This window comes from Sus scrofa, chromosome 2 (genome assembly GCF_054392235.1).
Source record: "Sus scrofa isolate SSC_HxYL_T2T_F1_AM1 chromosome 2, Sscrofa_HxYL_maternal_Yorkshire_Landrace_v2.0, whole genome shotgun sequence".
Taxonomy (NCBI): domain Eukaryota; kingdom Metazoa; phylum Chordata; class Mammalia; order Artiodactyla; family Suidae; genus Sus; species Sus scrofa.
The window spans coordinates 9,781,126-9,804,767 of record NC_139384.1 but is presented as its reverse complement, the minus strand read 5'-3'; the positions used below and the strand labels follow the sequence as shown (position 1 = coordinate 9,804,767).

The following is a 23,642-nucleotide window of genomic DNA, read 5'->3' as shown; positions in this document are numbered from 1 at the left end:
CTGTGGGTCCTGGCTTGGTATGGATCCTCCTGCCTCTCCGGCACCTTTCTCTCCCAGGTCCTGAGTCCAGGTTACAGATCTGGTCAAGAGGCTGCATGGTCACTGCCTCCTGCCTGCCCTTGGTTGGGGACACCTGACTTCTCTCTTGTGTGCATTTTGTGTTATGGCTGCATGACCAGGTGGGGGCGCCAGTGTTCCGCACAGCTGCAGTAACTGCCGCGTCGCCCTCCCGGTCCTTCATTCAGTCTTTGCAGGCTGGTGGGCGGAGCCAAGGGGCTGCAGGGCGCCTTCCAGCAGGGGGCTTGCCCCCCTTGGGAGAGGCAGGAAGAAGCCCAGGGAGAGGAAGGAAGTGACAGGAGCTGGGGAAAGGGCACAGAGGGACCCTGGCCCGGAGGGTGGGGACGGCCCCGTGGGGGCGCTCTCTCCCTCCCGCCTCCAGTGACCTGGGCCAGCCAGTCTCCCTGGGCCTGTCTCTCGTCGGTGCAATGAGGGGCACCAGCGCAGGGCCCCGCACCCTGCCCGTGCTCAGCATTGACCTTCTCGTCTTCTATCTCGGGTTCTCATGAGCTGCTTTCTAAGAATAAGGACTCCCTGTCCCCAAACGACTCAACGACTGTTCCCCCCCCTCCCCTCCCCAAGTTCTCTCGGGCTGGGGAGCTGGGGGTGCGTGGCCTCTCCCCTCTGAGTCCCACCCTGCCCTGCCCCCTACAGGAGCAAGTCCCAGTCTGAGATGAGCCTGGAGGGCTTCTCGGAGGGGCGGCTGCTGTCCCCGGTGGCCGCGGCCTCGGCGGCCCGCCAGGACCCGGTGGAGCTGCTGCTGCTGTCCACCCAGGAGCGGCTGGCGGCGGAGCTGCAGGCGCGGCGGGCGCCGCTGGCCACCATGGAGAGCCTCTCGGACACCGAGTCGCTGTACAGCTTCGACTCGCGCCGCTCCTCGGGCTTCCGCAGCATCCGCGGCTCGCCCAGCCTCCATGCGGTGCTGGAGCGCGACGAGGGCCACCTCTTCTACATCGACCCCGCCATCCCCGAGGAGAACCCGTCCCTGAGCTCGCGCACCGAGCTGCTGGCGGCCGACAGCCTGTCCAAGCACTCGCAGGACACGCAGCCCCTGGAGGCCGCCCTGGGCAGCGGGGGCGTCACCCCCGAGCGGCCTCCCAGCGCAGCGGCCCACGAAGAGCCGGAAGAAGAGGGGGGCGGGCCGGCCCCCCGCAGCGCAGAGCTGGCGCTGCACGACGGGCGTCTGGGGGACTCGCCCAGCCCTCAGGTGCTGGAGTTCGCCGAGTTCATCGACAGCCTCTTCAACCTGGACAGCAAGAGCAGCTCCTTCCAGGACCTCTACTGCATGGTGGTGCCCGAGAGCCCCACCAGCGACTACGCCGAGGGCCCCAAGTCCCCTAGCCAGCAAGAGATCCTGCTCCGCGCCCAGTTCGAGCCCAACCTGGTGCCCAAGCCCCCGAGGCTCTTTGCCGGCTCGGCCGACCCCTCCTCGGGCATCTCGCTGTCACCCTCCTTCCCGCTCAGCTCCTCAGGCGAGCTCATGGACCTGACGCCGACGGGCCTCAGCAGCCAGGAGTGCCTGGCGGTGGACAAGATCCGGACTTCTACCCCCACCGGCCACGGGGCCAGCCCCCCCAAGCAGGATGACTTGGTCATCTCGGCACGCTAGCACCCCAGGAGCGGCTGCCAGCTGAGGCCCAGGCCAAAGCTGGTGGCTCCTGCGTCTCCTGGTGACTGCCCCTCACCCCCGCCCCGGGGCTGGGCGGCTTTGAGGAGAGGGCCACCTGTCCCCGCCCCGCACCGGGGTTGAGGGGGGGGCAGGGTAGCCTCAGGCATTGGGTACTGCTGCTGAGCTGGGGGTCCGCATCCCTACCTCAGCTTAGGACCCCCCAGAGCCAAGGCAGCTGGGATCTAGGCCTCCCAGAGTGGGAATGAGGGGGAGGCGTGTGGAGCAAGGAGGTGCCCAGGACAGCCCGCCAGAGGGGTCCCCTCAGCCTGACTGCCCCCCACAGGGACATCCTGGCACTCCCTGTTCCAGGACAGGCCATGGGTATGCCGACTCCCCATCACTGCCCTCTGGCTGTGCTGCCAGGGCCGGGATGGAGAGCAGCAGCCCCCTCCCCACGTACTCTCATCTGTGGTCCAGGTCTGGCATCTGCCCTGGCCACCCCCAGATCTGGTGCCTGCTGGCCAGCCCCCTGGGGGGACCCTCCCTCCGCCCCCCACCGAGGTGGCCCGCAGTGCTGTGTATGTTTACAGAAGCTGCTGGGCTGGGCTCAGGATCTGTCCTGGGCTCACAAGCCCCCCACCCTGCAATCATGTGTTCAGTAGCCCCTCTCTGAGCAGGTAGGGGCCAGAGTCCACGGGGCCCAAGGCAGGACCACCCCTTCTCTGCTTGCTCTCCCTCATGCTGATCTCTCTGTCCATGGGTCCTGGGTACCCAGGCCTGCCCCACTGCCCATTAGTTACTTCCGGGCCTGCCTTCTACTCCCAGGGACCCTGGCCACTCAAAGGGTGGAGGGCACAGGTGTGACCACCCCTGGCTGCAGAGTCAGTGCCCTGGGAGGAAAGAGGGTCCCACCAAACCCCTTTTTAATCACCTTCCCCCAGGCCAAGGCACCCCGGGCCCTGGGATCTGAAACCAAACACGCCTCCACTCCCTTCGGCTCCCGCTTCTCGCTGGCCTGGGCTCTCTCCTGGGAACGGGGCCCTCTGCCCTCCCACCCCTGCTGGCAGGAAGCAGGGCCAAGGGTGGGGTATTGTGGGACCCGGCTAGAGACCCTGGAGGGGCCAGGGGCCCCGAGGCCTCCACAGCCCCTGCTTGAGGGGTTCCTTTGCTGCTGGGTTGGGGGAGCAGTGGCAGGGGAGGCCCTGCCTGTCCCCAGAGGCAGAGCGAGGAGGCCGTGCATGTGGCGCGGGCGTGTGTGTGCATGTGCATGAGCGTGTGCCATCCCGAGGACGCGGCTGCGGGGCGCCCTCCCCGCCCTGCCTGCCTGCCGCCCCCCAGCCTGCCGAGAAAACAGGCGGCCAGCATGCGGCGGGGACCAGGGGACAAGCCCGTCCCTTTCCCCTCGTCTCGCCTGCTGCTCCGGCCCCCGGTTTGGAAAACTGGTGTGTGCCCAGGCGTTGACCGCCCGCTTGTGCCTTCGTCTCCTCGGAGGCATGGTCCCCCCCACTCCGGGCCTGCCCAGGCTCCCCTGACCAAGACCCCCATCTCATGATCACTGGTGTCTGGGAGCCCTGCCCACCCTGACAGACAGGGACAGAGACCTGGGAGCTGGGCCTCCCTCACCCTCTGACTCCCACCCCCTCATCAGGTTCCATCAGGCACCTGCCCCTGCCGGGGGCCCTACACAGAAACGGGATGGAATCAGTGGCTCTTAGAGTTAAAAAAAAAAAAAGACAAATCATAAATCAGAATAAAGTTCCAATAAGCACCCCAGCCAATAGCAGGGAGATTTAGGGTCCGGCCTTTTAATTCCTCCTCCACCAGGGTGGGCCTGGGACTTCTGAGGGGGCGTGGTGCCCGCCCATCCCAGGACTGAGCCATCAGGGACAGACCCCCCCACCCCCAAGGCTGCAGCCACACAGGGTCACAGGCTTGGGGCTGGGGCAGGCTCGGACTCAGCCCTGGTCGCCCCCGGGTCAGCCCACCCCTCACCCGCACCCCCCCTCGCCCCCGCCCCCGCCCCTGGAGGATGGGCCTGCTGCGTGTCTCCCCCTTCCTCCGCACACCACACTTGGGGGGGTCTGAGCCACCCCCCTCAGCCCAGCTCGGCTCAGACCGACCCCCACTCTGTCCCCCAGACCCGCAGCACAAGGTCTCCTGGCCATGCACTGGCCTGTCCCCCCAGAGGCCTGGATGACCTCCATATGCAATCGGCAGTGAGCAGCTGGGCCCCACAGACACTCACGCACTGTACGTGCCATGCTCCCCTGACTTTTTTTGTACTTAATGTATGAAAGATCCAAACTAATATTGCTGTAAAAAGAAGAGACAAATTAATATAGCTTATTCTATAAATATATCTGTATATACGGGTTTCTGTATATTGTATAGAGCTGTGTATAAACTGGATGTAGAAGCATGCTGGCCGCCTCGAGTCACCTCTCTTCCCAGCGGGTGGGGTGGGGGCTGGGTCCGCGGGCAGGGGCCGTGTGGTGGGAGGGGACCTCCGAGATTGCCTCTCACCGCTGTTGATGACCTGGCTGGGGACCACGCTTTGAGTGGCGGTGAGAGACCAGAAGGCCCTCAAAGCCCCACTTGAAAAGGGGCAGCTCCTTGTTGCACCCTGCCTGTGTGACATGTGCCAGGGGGCCCGTCTGACCTCAATTGGGGCCTTCTTAGCTCCTTCTCCCAAAGGGGCCTGGGGCTACCACAGAGCTAGCGGTGGGGCACCGGCTGGGTCCCACAGCGCCTGCCCCCTCCTCCCCCCCAGTGCTGCGAACCAGGGCCGGGTGAGGACACTAAAACTCCCCAGCTGTGTGGCTCTGGAATGCGGGGCCCACTGGACGTCTTTGCGGAGGGTTTCCCTAGGAGGGTGCAAAACGGCACGCCAGGGACCCCCTCCCATCCTGGCCCCAGGATGGTGAGGCCTGGGGAGTGGCTGCCAGGCCAGGGCAGGCAGGCAGGCAGCTGGGCTCCCGCTGGCCCCTTGCTCCTGCCTGCTCCCTCCACACAGCAGGTGGCGCTGTTCCCCATCCAGTCCCAAGGGGACCTGCAGCATGCAGCCCAGCTCCGACCCAGCCAGCTTTTGAACAGACCTTGACCTTCCCCTCCCCACACTGCCCACCCTCCCAGCCCTAAGTCCAGAGTGACTGTGTTTGGTGAAGGCTTGGGGAAGATGATGGAACAGTGCTGCCTTCCCTGAAGAAACTGAGGCTTAAGGGTGGAAGCCTACTCAAGGTTACTCAGGCCTGGGGACAGATGGGGGACCAAAATCCAGGCCTCCTGCCCAGGACTCTGGCCTCCACCCTCACCTAATGGTTTTCAGAGGCTCTTCGCACCCTATGGTCTCTGGGTTTGCAAATGATCCCATCTAATTAGTGGAGAAAAGCAGAAGAAACCGAGGGCCAGAGAGGTTCGGTGACTTGCCTAAAGTCACACAGCCAGAGGGTGGAATGGGGAGAGGCTCTCAGAGGGAGTGATTCTGGGATGGGCTGGAGCAGCGCTCTGCCTTCCCGCCCCCACTCGGACCCTCGGATGGGAGGGAGGTGGGGGAGAGAGTACCCGGCAGGGCCCCCAGCCTCATGGGCTCGCTGGCTTCACACTCACCAGCTTTTGGGCCTTCCTCTCTTCCTTGGAAAAATGGGCAGCTTCCAGGGCTGTGCAGGCCCACGGGAGGCCAGCAGTCCTACGGTGGTAGGGAGGCTTCTGTCCACAGAACCCCACCTTCTCCCGGGCCGGCCTCCAGCCCGTTACTCATTAACCTGCAAGGCCCTGCCTCCCTTTCCCCAGGGCTGCCTGCTGAGCTGCCGGCTCCTCCTGGCCCTACTGCCACTCAGGGGCCAGCACGGGGCACTGGGAACTGACCTGGACTCTGAGAAAGCACCATGTAGCCATCACTTCCCTGGCATTTACCTACACCATGTGGCGGGAACAGTGGGCTGATATGGAGATGAGGGCCCCATGGACTAATGGACCGGCCCTGGAGAACGGCCGAGCCAACCACAGGGAGCCCTGTGTGCCCGGCCAGGATCCCTCACTCCTGTGGCTTGGTGGGGAGGTGGTATCGATGGGGACTCCCCTCCATGGGCGGGCCCCTCGAGGTCCTGGTTAGGCAAGGCTCCCTGGGGCCCCGTCACCAACCTTAACCGCCTTCACTATGGAGTTGGAGGTGGCCGCCTCAACTCTTTGCTGAGCCTTGGGGTCTGGGACCTTTCAGCCACCCAGCCCAGAGGTGAAAACCCTGGGGACAGTTGCCCCTTTGCTCAGCGGTCTAGTGGAAAGTCAGGGAGATAGACGGCAGGGCCAGAAGGCCTTGAGCGAGGCCAGCTCCCACGGGATTAACAGGTGGCTCCATCCCACCCTGTCCAACTTCGAGGCTAACCCAGAGACATAATCCTGCCTGAGGAATTGGGTGTTGGGGACAAAATATGCCTGGCCCACCTACCTATGGACCTGTGACCCAGGCAAGACTTAGCTCATCGGAGTGGCCTTTTCGGCCGCTGGGGTATAGGGCAGAAAGACCTGCCACTGGGGGAAGCTTATAGAGACGCTGCTTTTCCAGCTGGTTCCGGGCAACTCCTAAAATTAATCCGTTTTCAAAAAATCACACACGGCGTAGGCGGGTGTCTACTTTGTCCGCAGGCAGGCCTGGCCCGTGTGGGGGAGGAGCAGGGCAGAGAATAACAATTGTCTTAAGGGGGGGCTGCCGAGGAAGAAAAACCTCTGGGGTGGATGGGCTGGAAAAGAATAGGCATCTCACTGTGGCCCTCTCCCCCCCTCCGCCGGCCCCTGCGGGGGGAGCACCGGTCAGCACCCACAGCTGGGGCCTCCAGCAAAATCCTGTTCTATATATCTAAGAGCAAGAGCTCGGAGAGCGGCCCCCGGGGGACAAAACCTCATTGTGAGGCGCCGGCCAGCCTGGGCGCCCCCTCCCCCAGCCCCAGAACTGTCGTGGCTTTGACCCTCCTCGGCGGCGGCCACTGCAGGCCTGCTGACGGGGCCACATCTGGGGCTCAGGCACTGGCCATCCCTCCCCCATAGCTGGCCGCTGGAGAAGGGGAGGGTGGCCTGGGTGGGTGCAGCTTTGCAGACTCTCGCCCACAACCCCACCAGGCGGCCTGGCTCCTTCCCCACCAACTTCTGAGGGGGGCCCAGGTGGGCAGAGTTGAGAACTCCAGGCTGGTACCTTTTTTTTTTTTTTCCTTTCAGTTTTTTAGGGTTGCACCTGCGGCATAGAGAAGTTCCTGGGCTAGGGGTTAAGTTGGAGCTACAGCTGTCGGCCTACACCACAGCTCATGGCAATGCTGGATCCTTAAGCCACTGAGCAAGGCCAGGGATTGAACCCTTATGGGTCCTAGTCGGGTTTGTAACACCCTGAGCCACAAAGGGAACTCCCTAGGCTGGCATCTTGATCTGCCAGCAAATCCTTCCTGCTCCTCTGCGCCTCAGATTCATTTTTGTCATCTGTCAAACGGTGGGGGGTAGGGGTGGGGTGGAATAAGTTTTTCCAGCTCTGACTTCCTCTGTCTGAGGACCCAGAGAGGCTGTGAACTGAGCCACTCCATACGAGTGGTTCACTGGGCCCGTGATCCTAGAATTCTCTTGCCTCCAAGATCTCAGAGGTCTAGGATTCTGCAATTTGAAGATGCCATCATCCGTTCGTTCACTACATATTTATGAGCACCTATTTTGTGCCAAGGTGCCAAGTAGCATTTTTGGTATTAACGCTGTAGTGGTGACCAAGCCAGAAAGATCCCTTACCCTCATAGAGCTTCCATTCTTTTTTTTTTTTTTTTTTTGGTCTTTTTGCCTTTTCTAGGGCTGCACCCACGGCATATGGAGGTTCCCAAGCTACGGGTTGAATCGGAGCTGTAGCTGCCAGCCTACACCACAGCCACAGCAACGCGGGATCTGAGCCACGTCTGCAACCTACACCACAGCTCACGGCAATGCCGGATCCTTAACCCACTGAGCAAGGCCAGGGATCGAACCTGCCACCCCATGGTTCCTAATCGTATTCGTTAACCACTGCGCCACGACGGGAACTCCGAGCTTCCATTCGTGATCCAGGAGAAAGAGAACAAAAAGTAGATACAGCTCTTCCACGTGGTGAGAAAGAAAGGCCGAGGTTGGGGGAGTTGCTTTCAATAGGATGGTCAGGGAGGTGAGGAGGGAGCCAGGACCTGACTCCTTCAAAAGAACCAGCCCGTTGAGGACCAACACTGTAGACAGATGGACGAGCACGTGCCAAGGCCCTGTGGCAGCTGTGGGCCTGGCATGTTGGAGTGATGGCCTTAGTGAGCAATGGAGAGAAAAGTAGGAGCTGAGGTCAGCGGTACAGGCGGGGGCAGAACATACAAAGCCTTGGAAACCGGAGCAGGAGTTTAGATATTGTTTTTTCGTCTTTTTTGTTTTTTGTCTTTTTTAGGGCCACGCCTGTGGCACATGGAGGTTCCCAGGCTAGGGGTCGAAGCGGAGCCGTACCCGCCGGCCTACCCCACAGCCACAGCAATGCGGGATCCGAGCCATGCCTGTGACCTACCGGATCCATAACCCACTGAGCGAGGCCAGGGATTGAGCCTGCGTCCTCATGGATGCTAGTCGGGTTCCTTAACCATTGAGCCATGACTGAAACCCCTAGATATTATTTTGAGTGCAAAGGGAAACCACAGGTTTCAGCAAAGGAGTGGCATGATCTGACTTTTTTTTTTTTTCTTGGCTGCACCCACGGCACATAGAAGTTCTGGGGCCAGGGATCAAGCTGCAGTTGCAACCTATGCCACAGCTGTGGCAATGCCAGATCCTTAACCCACTGTGCCAGGCTGGGGATCGAGCCCTGCACCACAGCAGAGACAACACCAGACCCTTAACCTGCTGTGCTACAGTGGGAACTCCTGATTTACATTTTAAAAAGAGTGATTTGGGGAGTTCCTGTTGTAGCTCAATGGTAACAATCCAATTAGTATCCATGTGGACGTGGGTTTGATCCCGGGCCTCGGTCAGTGGGTTAAGGATCTGGCGTTGCTCTGAGCTGTGGTATAGGATGGCAGCTACAACTCCAATTCAAACCCTAGCCTGGGAACCTCCATATGCCACGGGTGTGGCCCTAAAAAAAAGGAAAATGTGACTCAGTTCTCGAGTTGCTGTGGCTGTGGCATAGGCCAGCAGCTGCAGCTCCAACTGGACCCCTAGGCTGGGAACTTCCATATGCCGTGGGTTCAGCCCTAAATAAAAGGCGGGGGAGGTAGAGTTCCAGCTGCGGTGCAATGGGATTGGAGGCCTTGCCAGAGTGCTGGGACACAGGTTCAATCCCCGCCTAGCTGCAGTGCAGGTCAAAACTGTGGCCTGGATCTAATACCTGGCCGGAGAATTCCATATGCTGCGGTGTGACCAAAAAAGAAAAAAAAAAAAAGTGATTTGGGGGGACTGTAGAGATCAGTGAAGAGTGTCTGGGCAGTTGGGCAGAAAAGGGAGGCTCTCCCAGCAGAGGGGGCAGAGGGACAAGACTGGTAGATTCACTCAGGACACTCCTGGATGATTCAGGGCAGTTTACCAGGTCAGCTAGGATCCGGCTCTGACTGCTACCTCTGACCCTAATAACTTTACAACCCTCAGACCTGTCCTGGCCAATATCGCAGCAACACGTGGCTATTCGAATTTGAACTAATTCAGATTTTTTTTTTTTTTTTTTTTTGGTCTTTTTATCTTTCTAGGGCCACACCTGTGGCATATGGAGGTTCCCAGGCTAGGGGTCAAATCGGAGCTACAGCTGCCAGCCTGCACCACAGCCACAGCAATGTGCGGGGTCTGAACCGCATCTGGGGCCTGCACCACAGCTTACAGCAACAGGGGATCCTTGACCCGCTGAGTGAAGCCAGGGATTGAACCCTCAACCTCATGGTTCCTAGTCGGCTTCGTTTCCACTGTGCCACGATGGGAACGCCCTGAATTTGAACTAATTAAGATTAACTAAAATTGAGAAGTCAGTTCCCCAGTCTCACCAGTCACATATCAAGTGTTCAGCAGCCACGTGTGACTGGAGGTGAGCTTGCTGGTCAACACAGCATCTCCGTCAACATGGATGGTTAAACAGGACAGACTAACTCAGACTCAGTACAGAAGCTCAGTGCTAAAGTTCACTGAGCCGGTCTCCTCATTTGCAAAATGCACATAGGAAGTTCCCCTTGTGGCTCAGCGGTAACAAGCCCCACCAGTATCTATGAGGATGCGGGCTCCATCCCTGGCCTTGCTCAGGGGGTTAAGGATCCGGCGTTGCCGTGAGCTGTGGTGTAGGTTGCAGAGGGGGATGTGATGTCCCCGAAGACCTGAGATTCAGAAGCCCAACGGGCTGCCAAGGACTGCAGGGGCCCTGCCCTCCCCGCACAGAAGCCAGGCGGAGTCTCGACCCTCAACTCGTTTAGGACCCCGCGCCGAGCGCCCCCTGGAGGAGCCGCGCGCGTCCTGGCCGTCGCGGGGGCTGCGGCGCGGGGTGGGGGTGCCGGCAGGGGGCGCTGCGCGCGGCGGGCGGGCGGGGCGCGTGGGGCGGGCAGGGGCCGGGCCAGGGCCGTGCGGGGGGCGAGCGCGGCGGCGGGCCGGCGGGACCGCAGCCGGAGCCGAGCCGGGACTGTCGCGCGGGCCGCGCCGGCGATGCCGCGCCCCCGGGCCGGGCTGTAGCGGGGCCGGGGCGGAGTGCGCGCCGGGCAGGCCGGACATGGAGGTGGTGGACGAGACGGAGGCGCTGCAGCGCTTCTTCGAAGGTAAGGGACCCGCGGACCGGGACCCTCTTGCGCTGGGAACCCCCAGCCGACCTCCCGGGGGAGTGGGATTCCCCGACTGTGCTTTCACCTCGGTGGGACACCCCTCTCCCCGCGGAACGCGTCCTCAGGGTTGGGGCCCTCCTCCTCCTGGAGCTTCCTATCCACCTCCGCTGAAGTTGCGCTCTCCCCTCCCTGTCCCCCAACACACAACTTCCTTGGAGCTGTGTCCCCTTTCCTTCCAGGACCTGCAGTCCCTCCTAAATTCTGACACTTCCCACCCCCAGCGCACTTCCCAATGCTGGGGACTCTATACTGTGCTTCCCTGGGACCCCATCCAGATGGGGGGGCAGCACGCCTTCTCGGATCTTCCATGCCTCTTAGCCTGGCACCCCAGCATGCCTCCCAGAGACTGGGACCCCCGCTTAGACACCCAGGCACCCTGTGTGCCTTTCACGTTGGCACCCTCCCTGGGGCTTGACTCCCAGGACTGCGACCTCCGGGGACCCCCTTCCAGAGTGTCACCCACCTTCCGAAAGGCTGCTCCCTCCCCCAAGGCTGAACTTCCCCTTGAAGCAGCTACCCCTCCCCAGCATTCCTCTGTAGGCTGGATTTCCCTACCCCCACCACCCCAACCGTCCAATGTTCTCCTTGGGCTGGAACTTTCTTGAAGTTAGCATCCCCCCCGCCACCCCATTAGCCACCTCCATACTCTGAGACCCTCGGAAAGTTGTGAACCGCGTCCTGGCAGCTCTCTGAGGCTCCTTGGGGCTCACCTGTCCCTGGAACTCGCCTCCTCTGGCTATGCCCCCATCCCAGGAGTGACCTCATCCTCTCACCTTGACCATGATAGGACCGCCCCCCCCCCCCCAAGGACTGGGATCTACACACACTTTACAATATTTTCTTCTACCCTCTCCTCTCTCGTGGCCAGTGGTTTTGGAGGTTTGCTCCTACATCTCACTAACTCCCCTCCCCTTTTCCTGAATGGCCTCTGCCCCTCCTCCAGGCTGTCCCCCTGCTGGATTCAGGAGGGATGATGGGACAGAGTGTGGGAGGGGGAGGCAGAGGTGCAAGCTGACATCTCCCAGCTTCTCAGACCCTCACCGGAACATCTGGCCAGGTCCTCTGGGTCCTTGGGTGCCCCTCTCCACCAACCTGGGCAGCCCGGCCTCTGCTCCCACCCTCTCTCCAGCCCCTAAGCCCACATCCTGCCCCTTGTGCCTTCAGTACCCAGTACTCAGTGACTCAGAATCTTCCTAGCGTGGACTTGCCCCGGGGGAGGCACGGGTGGCCCATGGGGCGAATTGTGCTGGGGCTGCTGGGCCACAGGGCCGGGAGTTGGGGCCCAGCTTTCAAGCTCCGTGCCCAGATCACTTTGGAGTCCCTTGAAGGAACAAGAAAGGCCTTTCTTTGCCTCCGTTTCTATTTTGGACTTTGGCGGGGAGTGGGGAGCCTTTGTGCACCTCCACTTGCTGAGCAGCCCAGGTAGGGGCATCCCCAAGCCTCAGGCTTCCCCACTGCAGGACTCCGGACACCCCAGCAGACTCAGATCCAAGAAATCGGGTTTGGACTAGATCAAGTGGGCCATCCTGAGGTCGTTGGGCCATTTGAGAGTCCTGGGCACTTCACCACCCATCCCCGGGGGCTCTTGTTCTCCCCAGTTCCTGTAGATCCTTTAGGAGCCTTGAGAAGTCTCAGGGGGGCTGGGGGCCCTGGGGAGGTAGGAAGGGGACACTCGTTCTTGCTTGGGGGTCCCTCTTTGGGGGGTGCTCTGAGCCTGCCAGACACCCCAGCTGACTCATGGGCCAGGCCCCCTTGCTTCCTGTAGATATCCCCGCTCCTCCTCCCCCAGGACCCTGGGCCCTGGGCAGAGGGGTGGGCCTGACTGGCCCAGGCTCCCTGTCTCCTGAGCCAAACTCTCCCTCCTGGCCGTGGATGGGGGGTGGGGGCTGACGCCACGGCTCAGCCATGCGGCTGGCCTGGCCGGCCTGGCAGGGAGGCTGTGCTGCTCCCTCCAGAGAGATAAGAGGAGACTCAAGAATGTCTGTGGAGGGAGCCAGGGGCTGAGAAGTGTTCCCGGAGCCCGAGATGGGGGGAAGGGGGGCAGGCGCTGTGGGCTGGGGTCTCCGGGCCCACTTGGGAGGGGAAGGCCTGGCCGGAAATCAGGTGGGCCGTGGCTTGCGGGGGATGCAGTGCGGGTGTTAGGGAGTGCCTGGGATGGGGAGCTGCTGGGTGTGCTCATGGGTGTGTTACGGTGCAAGGGGGCAGGCAGCAGTGCTTTTGTGCTGTGGATGTGTTGATGGGGGAGTGGGGAGCATCGCGTGGGGCTGGGCACATCTGGGTGCTCGTCCTGGGTCCCACCTGGCCTTGGTCACTGCCCTGGGCAGCAGGTACAGGGCCAAGGTCTGTGCTTTCAGCTCTGGGCTTGGAGATGAGAAAGGGCTTGGCCCAAGGGGGCAGGGTGTTCCCAGGCCCCTCCTGTGACACAGCCCACCCACCCGGCGTACCAGGCGTCTGTCCTGGGTCCTGCCTGGTCCCGTGCGGGTGGGCCAGGCTGTACTCCGCCCCAGGGTGGTGGGCTGGAGGCTAAGGCGCTTTGGGCCTCAGGTGGGAGCCTGGGACAGGGCGGCCCCCTCGAGGCTGGTACAGCCGGGGGCCCCCGTGACTGCCTGCTAATCCCCTAGAGGGAGGCTAAGGCCGCCCAGATCGGCGGGCACAGGGCCTGCAGAGCGGGGACCCTCCAGGCAGGATGCACTGGCTCCCAGCAGGTAACTTGGGTGCCGTGGCAGGTGTGCTCCCATCACCTTGACCGGCTGGGGCCTTGGACTCCCAGTGCCAGTCAGGGACAGGGCAGGGCAGCATCAGAGGAGCCCTGTGGGATCTTAGAGGAACCAGTGCGGGCTCAGCCACTGAGAGAGCTGTGTGACCCTGTGCATAGCTCTCGCCCTCTCTGGGCCCCTTTTCCTCACCTGCAAGACAGGAGTGGGCGGCAGAGAAGGTCTCGATGATGCCCTCGGCTCGCCTGAGCCTCCTCCTCCACCCCTGGGGAGGAGGGATGTTTTAGAAGGGGCAGGGTCCTAGCCCCCTGGCTCCAGGGGTGCACGGGCGTGAGTGATCACCCCTCAGAAAGCAGGTGGGTGTGGAGGAAGTGACTGAGGGGAGCTGACCTGCCAGCACATGCTGGAACGGCCACTGAAGTTGGGGGACCTCTCCGGGGCCACGCCAGGGCTGGAGGTGGGAGGCTGGGCTTTCGCTCCTTCCAGACCTGATGCGTGGCTGGGCTGGTGACTCACTTCTCCTCTGGCCTCATGTTCCCCGTGGGGGTGGGCAGGTGGGCTGGACCCAGAGCCGGGGCGTCTAATATGATTCCTTTTTAGCCACCAAACAAAGACAAACTCAGGGCCTCCCAATAGGACCTACATACTGGACACGGGAGGGCTGGGCGCCTCACAGACCCTAGAGCTCCAGATCCCGGTTTGAAAGCCACCCTGCCCCAGGGGAGGGGTGGCATTGGCCCCCTTTCCCAGGGCCCAAGACTATGGCCCCTGGAGAAGGGAGTTAGCCAGCGTCAGCCAGAGCGAACACGCAGGCCTCCGCTCGCCCCTCTGCCACCACCGGGGCCTTGGGGGAGGGAAGGTGGCCTCCCCTTTCCTATGGGGACCAGAAGCTCTGCCTCCAGAGGGCAGGAGGAGGCCCCGGGGGACCACCTGTGCACTTGTGGGAGAGGACGCCCACCCTGGACGGGAGTCTGGGGTCGAGCTGCGGCCCGTGATGGGTGGCACTGTGCCGCCGTCCACCTGTCTGTCCTGCACCCAGGGAATAACAGGTGGATAGGGCAGATGGCCAGACCCCTGGCTCTCAAGGAGATGAGACGGGGTGCTTCCTGGGTCCACCCACAGCGCCCCTGGAGGACTCCTGTCCAAGCCCCTCACCCCTAGGTGCTGAGTCCGGCTGGAGGGGCAGGATCTGACTCATCCCTGGCCCCCAACACCCAGCGCAGGGTCACCCGGGGTGGGAGGGGGGCAGGAACTGTTTGCAGGGAAGGGAAGCAACAGTGGCTGTGTGACCAGAGGTGGGTGGGTGTGGGGGTGCGCATCCCAGGCACCTCGCTGGGAAGGCCTGGCTTGGTACAGGGGAGCCTGCTGGCCTCAGGGCCACCCCTGAGTCGGGGGTGGGGGCGGGCCCGGGCAGAGCGCCCTTGGGGGGCTTAGGCAGAGCCAAGTGGCACGTTTGGGGGAAAGACAGGATGCTCCTGGGGACCTGGGACCCACTCCCTGACTCCCAAGGGCCTATGGGACTGGGGGGCCCTGACAGCAGAGGCCTCTGGGTAACTGCCCCGCGGGGCTGCCCATTGGCTGCCGCCCTTGGACTTTGCCCGGCATCCGATAAGGACGGGAAGAAGAAATCATTAACTGAATTATTAACTGGGGGTGGCTCCGCCCCACCCGGCCTGCCTGGCCTTTTTTTTTCCACCTTCTTCCTCCTCATGGCCCGCTCCTCTGGGCCTCAGTTTCCCTCACAGCCTGAGTGTTGTGTATGGGGGGACGGGGGCTCCCCTCCTCCCCGCAGAGTCTCTGGCCCCTGATGCCCTGTGTTGGGCAGCCCCCCAGCTGGGGGCAGGGGTGGATAATGTAATGGTGGGGTGGGCTGCAGGTCTGTCCCTAGCTCTGCTCTTACCCACGGTCCTTCTCCCCGGCCTAACGTGGTGCCTCATTGTGCCTTCATTTGCCCGTCTGTAGAATGGGGGTACAATTATAGTAGCGCCTGCCTCCAGGTTTCCATGGGGATCAGGTGAAGGGGGCCTGTGCTGTGCCGGGCGTGGTACCACTTGGTAAATGTCAGCCCGGATCACAGCAGGTGTTATGCTCCCCACTTGGAAGATTTATGGGTCCACAGGTAGGTCGGTGCCCCCAAGCTTGGGTGGAGACCTGTGGTTGGCGCTGTGTGTCTTGGGAAAGCCCCTCACCCTCTCTGGGCTACTTATTCCCAGAGATGAGGGGATGAGGGAAACCCGCCCACCTTGTTCAGCTCGCTCTATACCCAGGGGCCCTGCTGCATCACAGGTCGGGCCCTGCCTGGTCCAGATCCCTGCTTCTGGTTCCTGGTGCCTCCAGCTGGGCCTGCCCCACCCTCTACCCAGAGATGCGGAACTTGGGCCTTAGCAGGTGGCAGGGGGAAGGGGTTTGACCGCCCTTTATCTGCCTGCCCCACCCAGGCGGGAGGTTTTTGCATCTGTTGGGAGTCCTGGGGCTTTGCGGAACTGCAAATGGGGTCACCTCACTTCCGAGAGGGCAATGCTGAGGCTGGAGAGAAAGGTGATGGGTCAGGCTCACCCAGGGCAGAGTTGGGCCAGGACCCTGAGTCTCCTGACCTACAGCCCATGACAGTGGGGTGACAGCTGGAGTGAGCCGCTGAGGGGGGCCTCTCCTCCCTAGGTGCTAAGGGTCCTGACCCACCACTGATGGCTGTGCTGGGTGACTGCCGCTCAGCCACTGCACCTCTCTGGGCCTCAGAACCATCACTCAGATGGTCAAGATTGTGTGATGTGTGCAGTGAGACCCCAAGAGTGCCAAGGCTGGAGTGGGAGGGAAGGAAGGGCAAACCATGGGTCGAGGTTGGGTCCAGGGTCCCCTGGCCTGGACTGTGGACAAGAGACTCAGGGCTTCCTGTCCTCCCCCTGCCTCCAGGCTGTGTCAGTGGGAAAGTTTTCCCTCCATCTGACCTAGGTCCCTTTAGCCCCCCTAAGGCGCAGCCACAGCCTCTGTCTCCCTGAGGAGCCTGGGGACCCTCCCTCACGCCCCTCCTCATCTTCTTAGCCCCGTGTGTTCTCCTCTCCCTCCTTGGTTCTTCCTCCTAGGGGCTATGGCCTTGCGGGGGTCAGGACTCCACATCCCCTGCTTTGCTAACTTGGAAGGGGCTGCCCGTCAGTGGCAGTGGACTTGGGGGTCTGGGATCCTGAGTTCGCTCCGCTGGATCTGGCTACATCTAGAGCCGATGGGGAGGGGTGTTGGCCCGGGTCCTGCCATTGGGTTGGAGAGCATTTGTAGGCATGCACGTGCAGATCTGTGAGGTGTGCTGAGATGTGAGCATGCCTCAGGGCCTTTGCACAGGCTCCCCACTTCCTGGATGCTCTTCCCTCAGAGCCCCGTGGCTCTGCTTCGTATCTTTGCTCAGGGAAGCCCTCCCTGCTGTTTTGTTTAATGGCAACTCTTAGTCCCCCACCCCCACCCCCCTCCCTGCTTTATTATCTCCAGGGCATTGGTCCCTTTCTAAAATGCTGTGGATTTTACCCGTCTCTCTTGTCATCTGACTCTGCCTCCAGGATGTCAACTCCATGTAGGCAGGAGGTTTTGCTCGCTTACTGCTTTATCTTCAGAGTCTAGCACTGTGCCTGATACGTAGTAGACACTCAGTAAATAATTGTGTGACTCAAGGAATGAATGAGCCCTCGTGGAGCATGCTGGTGTGCGTCTGTGTGTGTGTCATTGTGGGGGTGTGTGTCTGTATGTATGTTTGCATGTACACAATCACATGTGTGTCAGTGGATACATGCCTGTGAGTGTGCCCTTGTGCACACAGATGCGTGCAGGCCATGCTGGTGTGTGAACACAGATGGGCCTGCATAACCCTGGTAGAGACCTGCCCCTACCCCAAGCTGCAGGGTCTCTATTCCGCCTTCATGGGGGGCAGTCCCCCCAAGCCTGCCTGGCCTGGTCCCTGTGGGAGAGGGCTGGGGGTCCCCAGAGCAGAGTGGAGAGGCCTAGGGACCAATGTGGATGTCCTAAGAACCTGCCGCAGCCTCTGGGGCCAGCTCTGTTGGACCAGGCATGGGAGCATCTTGGGGCTGTGAGTTCAGCCTTATGCCAACCTGAGGACAGGGTGGCTGCCATGTGGGCACTAGGGGAGGACATCGCAGAGGTGGCTAAAGATTTCAGGTCTCCTGGAGGAGATGGGTCTCTGCAGACAGGATGTGGGGTTCTTCTGCATTTTTGGCAAGAAGTTGAGAGGAAGCAAAACCAACTGTGGATCCGGTTTGAGGACCTGATGGCAGTTGTCTAAAGAGCCACATCCAGGAGTTCCCGTCGTGGTTCAGTGGAAACGAATCTGACTAGCATCCATGAGGATGCAGGTTTGATCCCTGGCCTCTCTCAGTAGGTTAAGGATCCGGTGTTGCCTTGAGCTGTGGTGTAAATTGCAGATGTGGCTCAGATCCCACGTTGCTGTGGCTGTGGCGTAGGCCGGCAGCTATAGATCCGATTCAGCCCCTAGCCTGGGAACCGCCATATATCTTGGGCTCGGCCCTAAAAAAAGGAAAGAAAAAGAAAGAGCCACATCCTTGTCATTCCGCCCCAAGCAAACTAGGAATCTGATGCAGAGAGCAAAGTGTAGCTTGCTGAGTCCAGCATTTGACCTGAAGGCATTTTGAGTGAGAAGCCTCCAGTTACAAATTGAAGCCGGAAGTAGTTATCATATTCATCATAGATCATATTAATAAAGATAGAAAGTCCAAACCAAGGAAGGTGAAAGCCTCCTGTGCCCTATCCTGGTGTGAACTAGTTTGGAGCACATTGATCAGCTCAGTCAATTTTTTTTTTCTTTTTGTCTTTTTAGGGCCACACCCGTGGCATATGGAGGTTCCCAGGCTAGGGGTCTAACCAGAGCTACAGCTGCCAACCTACGCCAGAGCCACAGCACGTGGGATCAGAGTCGCGTCTGTGACCTACACCACAGCTCACGGCAACGCCGGGTCCTTAACCCACTGAGCAAGGACAGGGATTGAACCTGCATCCTCATGGATGCTAGTTGGGTTCATTAACCACTGAGCCATGATGGGAACTGCTCAGTTCATTCAATATTGGGAGATGAGTTCCTTGGTGGCTCGGCAGGTTAAGGATCTGGTGGTGCTTTGGCCGTGGCTCTGGTTACATCTGTGGCGCAGGTAGGATCCCTGGCCTGGGAGCTTCCACATGCCTAGTGCATGGCCAAAAAAAAAAAAATATATATATATATATATGTTGGGAGATGAACCACAGTATTGAGGCCCCTCTGTGACTGGAGCAATGATGGAGAGGGGCAGGAAGGCAGTCATAGAAGGCTTATCGACGGGAGGGGAGCTGACTTGAGCCAAGTCCTAAAGGCTGGACTGTGCCATGCATGGGCCAGAGTGACAGCATGGCTCTGGTCATGCCTGGGCAGGAAGGAGATGGGAGGTCCAAGAGAGATGGAGACGAGGCAGTTAACGCTGACTGAGGAATGGCCTCCTAGGGGTGAGGAGTTTTTCCACCGTCTCACGGGGGACTCATGCCCACCCCGTGATGCAGGGATCTCTCTCCACTTGAGAGAGAAGGAAGCTGAGGCACAGAGAGGTCAGGTCACTTGCCGGGGGACACACAGCAATGAAGGGGGAGGCCCATATTAGCAACCAGGCCTCTTTGACCCCAGGGGTTCCCAGGGGCATTATGGGGGTGCCAACATTGGCAGTCCCCTGACCATGGCCACCCTGGCCCAGCCATTGCCTGGAGGCAGGATGCCCCTCAGATTCAGATGCCCGGGGCACACACTCGACAGCGGGGAGACAGACCCTGTTAGCCCTAGGTTCAGATCAGCTAGGCCCGGCCAGCATCCTTAGGCCCTGGCCTGCCCTGCCCGCAGCCACGTGGCCGACGGGATTTCCGCCATGTTTGGGGCATGAATTGACAAGCGCCCCATTGACGGGTGGGGGGGAGGGTGTGGGCAGGGCACAAGCCTCCCACTGTGCCGGGTCCCCACCCTCCCCCGTTCTCCGGGACAATGGCCGAGACTCAGCCAGCGGCCACAGCTGGTGGGGGGGGGGGATGAGCCCGAATGGGGAGGCAGGGAAGGGTCCGGGATGGAAGACCACCTGGGCCCCCACCCGGGCCCCCACCCGCCCTCATCCCGCACCTGGCTTGTGTCCCCTCGGGTCCTCTTCTGCCCAGCTGGGTGGCCTTCCAGGGAGGAGAAAGGAGGGGAGGGGGCTTCCTTGCCACAGCCCTGATCCCAGCCTGCCTGGGAAGGAGCAGTGTCTGGCTCCTGTTAAAAGCAGGTAATAAACAGCCTAATTAATGAGGAGCAGCTGGGGTGCGCAGCTCACAGGGCAGGGGCGGGGCTCGGAGGGGCCCTGTCTAGCGCTGGACCCTGACCACAGCACGGCGGGGCGGGGGTCTCTACACCCAGGCAGGCCAGGTTCCGGTGCCCCCGTTGCCCCCTTGCTCATTCGTCCCATGAACATCTATGGCTGGCCCATGGTCTCTTTTGATGCTTATACCGCAGGAAGGCAATGCAGGACAGGACTCATAGCCCAGCTCCCCTACCTCTAAGCGTACGGTCAAGGTGTCTGTGTCTCCTTTCTGAGCCTCAGTTTCCTCATCTGTGAAACAGGGAACAAGAAAACCATCTACTCCGGTTATAAGAATCAAATATGAGGAGTTCCCGCTGTGGCGCAGTGGGTTAAGGACCCAGTGTTGCCCTGGCTGTGGGTAGGTCACAGCTGCAGCTTGGATTCAATCCCTGGCCCGCCAGCTTTCACCTGCCATAGGTCTAGCTGAAATAGAAGAAAAAAGAATTAAGTCTGAGGCATATAAAGAGTGTGGCATGGGGCTGGTGGAGTGTGAGCGGGGCCAGTGGGTGGCGGAGGATCCACTCTCCCCTGGAGGTGTGTGCTGGGCAAGTGATTAAAGAGGCTGGTGAGAAAGCTAGGAGGCTGTTGCTCAAGAGAAGGGGAGAGTCAGACATGGCCTCTCGGAGGAACTTAGATTTCAGCCAAAACCTAGAGTGTTGAGAGGATGGGAACAGCATGAGGGAACAGCATGTGCGAAGACCCTAATGTGCAAGGGTCCCAGGATGGAACGAGGCAGGGGTTGGGACCTGGAGGGTTGCAGGGAGGGGCAGAAGCTAGGGCAACCAAGCTAGGGCTTGGACGAGGGTCCCTGTTTTCCCGAGCAATGGGAAGTGGAAGGGTTTGGGGAGAGGGAGGGCAGGGATGCTGATTTGTGACTTGGTGGTGCCACCTCCAGGCTGTGGGACCTTGGCAGCCCCCCCACCTCCCAGGGTCTTAAGAGTCAGCATGAGACACTCTTAGCTTCTTGCCAGACAGGTGTGTGTTGCTGGCTCCACGTGGTGTTCCAGGAGTTCTTTTGGGGACAGTGGGGGAGGGGGAACCTCCAAGAGCATGCCCAGGGGGCTCCACCTTTCTCCTGGGTTCTTGGGGGCTCTGCCCCCGCCTCGGGAGTCCCTAGGCTCCTGCAAGTCCCCCACGCCACTCTGTCCTGCTGGAATGTTAGGTCCTGATCTCCAGGGTGGTTCATGGGACAGGCTGGGGGCGCCTGCTTGGTGGCTGGACCCTTTAGGACGGGTGGTGTGGGGAGAAGACCAGGCTGGCCCCGAGGGCTCCCAGGGAAAGAAGATGTGAAGTCACAGTGTTCCTCAGGAGGCCCACCAACCCCCCAAACCTCCTACTTCTCTCCCACCCATTGGCCCACCCCCCACCCTGCCCCAGTGCCTCCCTCCTCCCTCCTCCCGTCCGACCGGCCCCTGGCACCGGAGGGTCTCTCCTCCCCCCAGCCACATCTGGTTCTCGTTAGGGTCTCCCAAGATGCCTCTGTCTGAGGCCCCCCCCCCACCCCCGTCCCGGGGGAGGTGGGCAGGAGGATTAGGGGTGATTAGGAGTGCTCCTGGCCAGGGGGGAGGCAGAGGGGAGGAGGGGGCTGGCCTGTTATAAATAGCAACACCATGACTCCATCACCCCATCCTTCACTGTGGATTTCAAGTTCAGTCTCAAAAACCTGCCGCTTCAGCGGCCAAGGTGGGAGTGACGCTCCAGTCCGCCCTCCCTCCCCCTGTGCCCCCTCCTCTGTGCTTGGCCCTCCCTCAGGACCACCCGCCACCCCCAGCAAGTGGGACAGCCCAGGAAGGCTGGGAAGTCTCAGCAACCACCAGCCAAACCTTCTTCCCCCGTGGAATCAGGCCCCGGCTCCTGGGTTTGGCGTCTTGCTGTGTTGCCTTGGGCAAGACACTTGACTTCTCTGAACCAAGGGGAGGATGTTAATAACAAACACCAAGTCTACAGGGCGGTTGGGAAGCAAACCCATAAAGTCCTCAGTAGAGTGCTGGGGCCTGACGGGCACTCAGGATGAGCCGCTGTCACCCTCTTTGTCATGTCATTGTCACCATTACAGGTCGGGAGGATGAGGTGTCACCCTGCACAGGGAGAGCCTGCAGGATGCCTCGCATATGATAAACTCCTATGATTATTATGTACTTGGCTCGAAAAGTGCCTGGCACACAGCAGGCATTCAATAAATGGCACCTTGTGTTCACGAGGAAGGGCAAAGTGGGGGCCAGGGTGTAGACGGGAGTCCTAGAACCTCGGCGAGCAGGCTGGTCATTCTCGGCTCGAGAAGCTTCCCTTGCCCTGGCCACGCAGGGCCCTGGACGGCCATTGGCGGTGCTTGGTGGGTGTCGCGTGGTCCTGGCCGGGTGAGCCCGGTGTGGGGGCCAGCGGCAGGGCCTGTCCCAGGCAGCGCGTGACTCCTAGGAGGGCTTAGCCACTCATTAATCACCTAAGCGGGGCTCAGCATTCTTGAAATGCCGGCTGAGGCCAGGGAGGGGCCTGGGCTGGGGGTTCCTGGGGACCCCAGCGCTCTGGGGACAGAGGAGTGAGGACAGCCATTCTGCTGAGCATCTGCTGGGTGCTGGGCACCTCATACACCTTAACTTGTCTCATCCTCAAAACAACCCTGTAAAGTGGTGCTGTTCCATGTGCCCATTTTACTGAGGAGACTGAGGCTCAGAGAGGGTATGTGACCTGCCCGAGGTCACACAGCAGGGAGCAGGTGAGCTGGGATTTATTCCTGGACCTGAGCTCTGTTCCCAGGGTTCGGCAGGGGAGGGGGCATGAGGTGCAGACCCCAGATTGGAGGCCCAGGGGCTGTGGGAGGGGTGCCTGCTGCCTCAGTGGGGCCGGCCAGCCCAGGTCAGCGGTGTGGGTGGGGCAGGCCTCCAGTATCAGAGTTGACGCATCTCCCACGTCAGCCCCCTTATCTCCCCACCCTCCAGCTCCCCCTGCAAGGTGACCCCGGGAGGGGAAAGGCCAGTGCCTCCCCCTCTCCTCCCCTGCTGATGCCCAAGAGCGCTGGGCGGTCTTTTCTGAGTCCCTCCCCTTTGTGGGGCCGAGGCCAGCAGGGAGGGCCGGGGAGATGGCAGGTGTGTGGCGGGGGTGCAGCCCTCAGGCCACCATCCTTCCCCACGGAATCTCTCTGGGGCTGTTCCCTCCTCTGGGAAACCCGGGCTCAGCACCCCAGCCCGCTTTAAGGGGGTGACGGGCATAGGCAGTGAGGGTGAGCTGGGCACTCCTGACTCTGTCCCCACTCCCTCTTCATTTGCAGCTGGGGCCTGGGGTGCAGGAGTGTCCTCCAGCCCAATGCCCCCCCGCCCCCCTGACCAGATGTGCTCCCCGCTGCCCCACTGCCAGGCCATCTGGAACTGCCTCCTGAAGGACAGCGCAGGACAGAGTCCGCGAGTCTGGGTCCGAGTCGGCAAGGGTGGCAGCATATCTGCTGAGCACCTGGCTTAATAAAGCACCTCGCTTGCCCCTTGCCGCACGCCCCCCCCCCCCGTAATGGGAGCCTGGCTCCCCCATTTTACAGACAGGACCGAGCTTCTTGCTCATGTCAGGAAGCTGGAAAGGGGAGTCGGGGGCAGGAGGCGGCTGGTCTGTCCCGTCTGCACCCTGGGCCTCTCCCCTCTTTGGAGACCCCAGGTGGCCTTATGGGCTAGGGGGCATCATCAGTGCCTCCTGGAGGGTGTCAGGGAGTGGATGGCGCCAGGTCGGGGGGAGGCGTAGGTTTTGGAGAGCCCGGCCTTGGTGGTGGTGGTGGGGGGCGGTTGGGGGGCTGGGCCCAGGGGCTTCGGAGTCTGGGGAGCTGGATCTCCCCCCACCCGCAGCCCCCGGCTCACGTGCACCCCTCCCCCGCAGGCCACGACATCAACGGCGCCCTGGAGCCCTCCAACATAGACACCAGCATCCTGGAGGAGTACATCAGCAAGGAGGACGCCTCCGACCTGTGAGTGGCCCCGCCCCCAGCCCCTCCGGCCTCCACCTGGGAGGTGGGACGCGGCCCCACCTCTGAAAGCCGCTCCTCTTCCTTCCCAGCCACTGTCCCCTCCGCAGTCTCCACGCTCGCTGCCCTGCGGGTGGGGGC

At 61.3% G+C, this 23,642-nt stretch overlaps 3 protein-coding genes across 9 annotated transcripts in view; all 3 read left to right on the top strand.

Annotated features, from left to right (window-relative positions):
• DAGLA (diacylglycerol lipase alpha) overlaps positions 1-4,085 on the top strand; it is a 61,498-nt gene extending 57,413 nt beyond the window's left edge. For all 5 annotated transcript variants that reach the window (XM_021082924.2, XM_085010912.1, XM_085010914.1 and 2 more), the window contains one exon: positions 712-4,085. In XM_021082924.2, coding sequence (XP_020938583.2) covers positions 712-1,666 — 955 coding nt within the window. In that variant the 3' untranslated portion in view covers positions 1,667-4,085. The remainder of the gene's footprint in view (positions 1-711) is intronic.
• The window catches only part of FADS2 (fatty acid desaturase 2), a 228,374-nt gene that overhangs the window by 53,551 nt on the left and 151,181 nt on the right, over positions 1-23,642 (top strand). The window lies entirely within an intron of this gene.
• Positions 10,240-23,642, top strand: part of MYRF (myelin regulatory factor) — a 34,720-nt gene continuing 21,317 nt past the window's right edge. For all 3 annotated transcript variants that reach the window (XM_085010907.1, XM_005660812.4, XM_085010906.1), the window contains exons 1-2: positions 10,240-10,422; positions 23,417-23,504. In XM_085010907.1, coding sequence (XP_084867033.1) covers positions 10,377-10,422; positions 23,417-23,504 — 134 coding nt within the window. In that variant the 5' untranslated portion in view covers positions 10,240-10,376. The remainder of the gene's footprint in view (positions 10,423-23,416; positions 23,505-23,642) is intronic.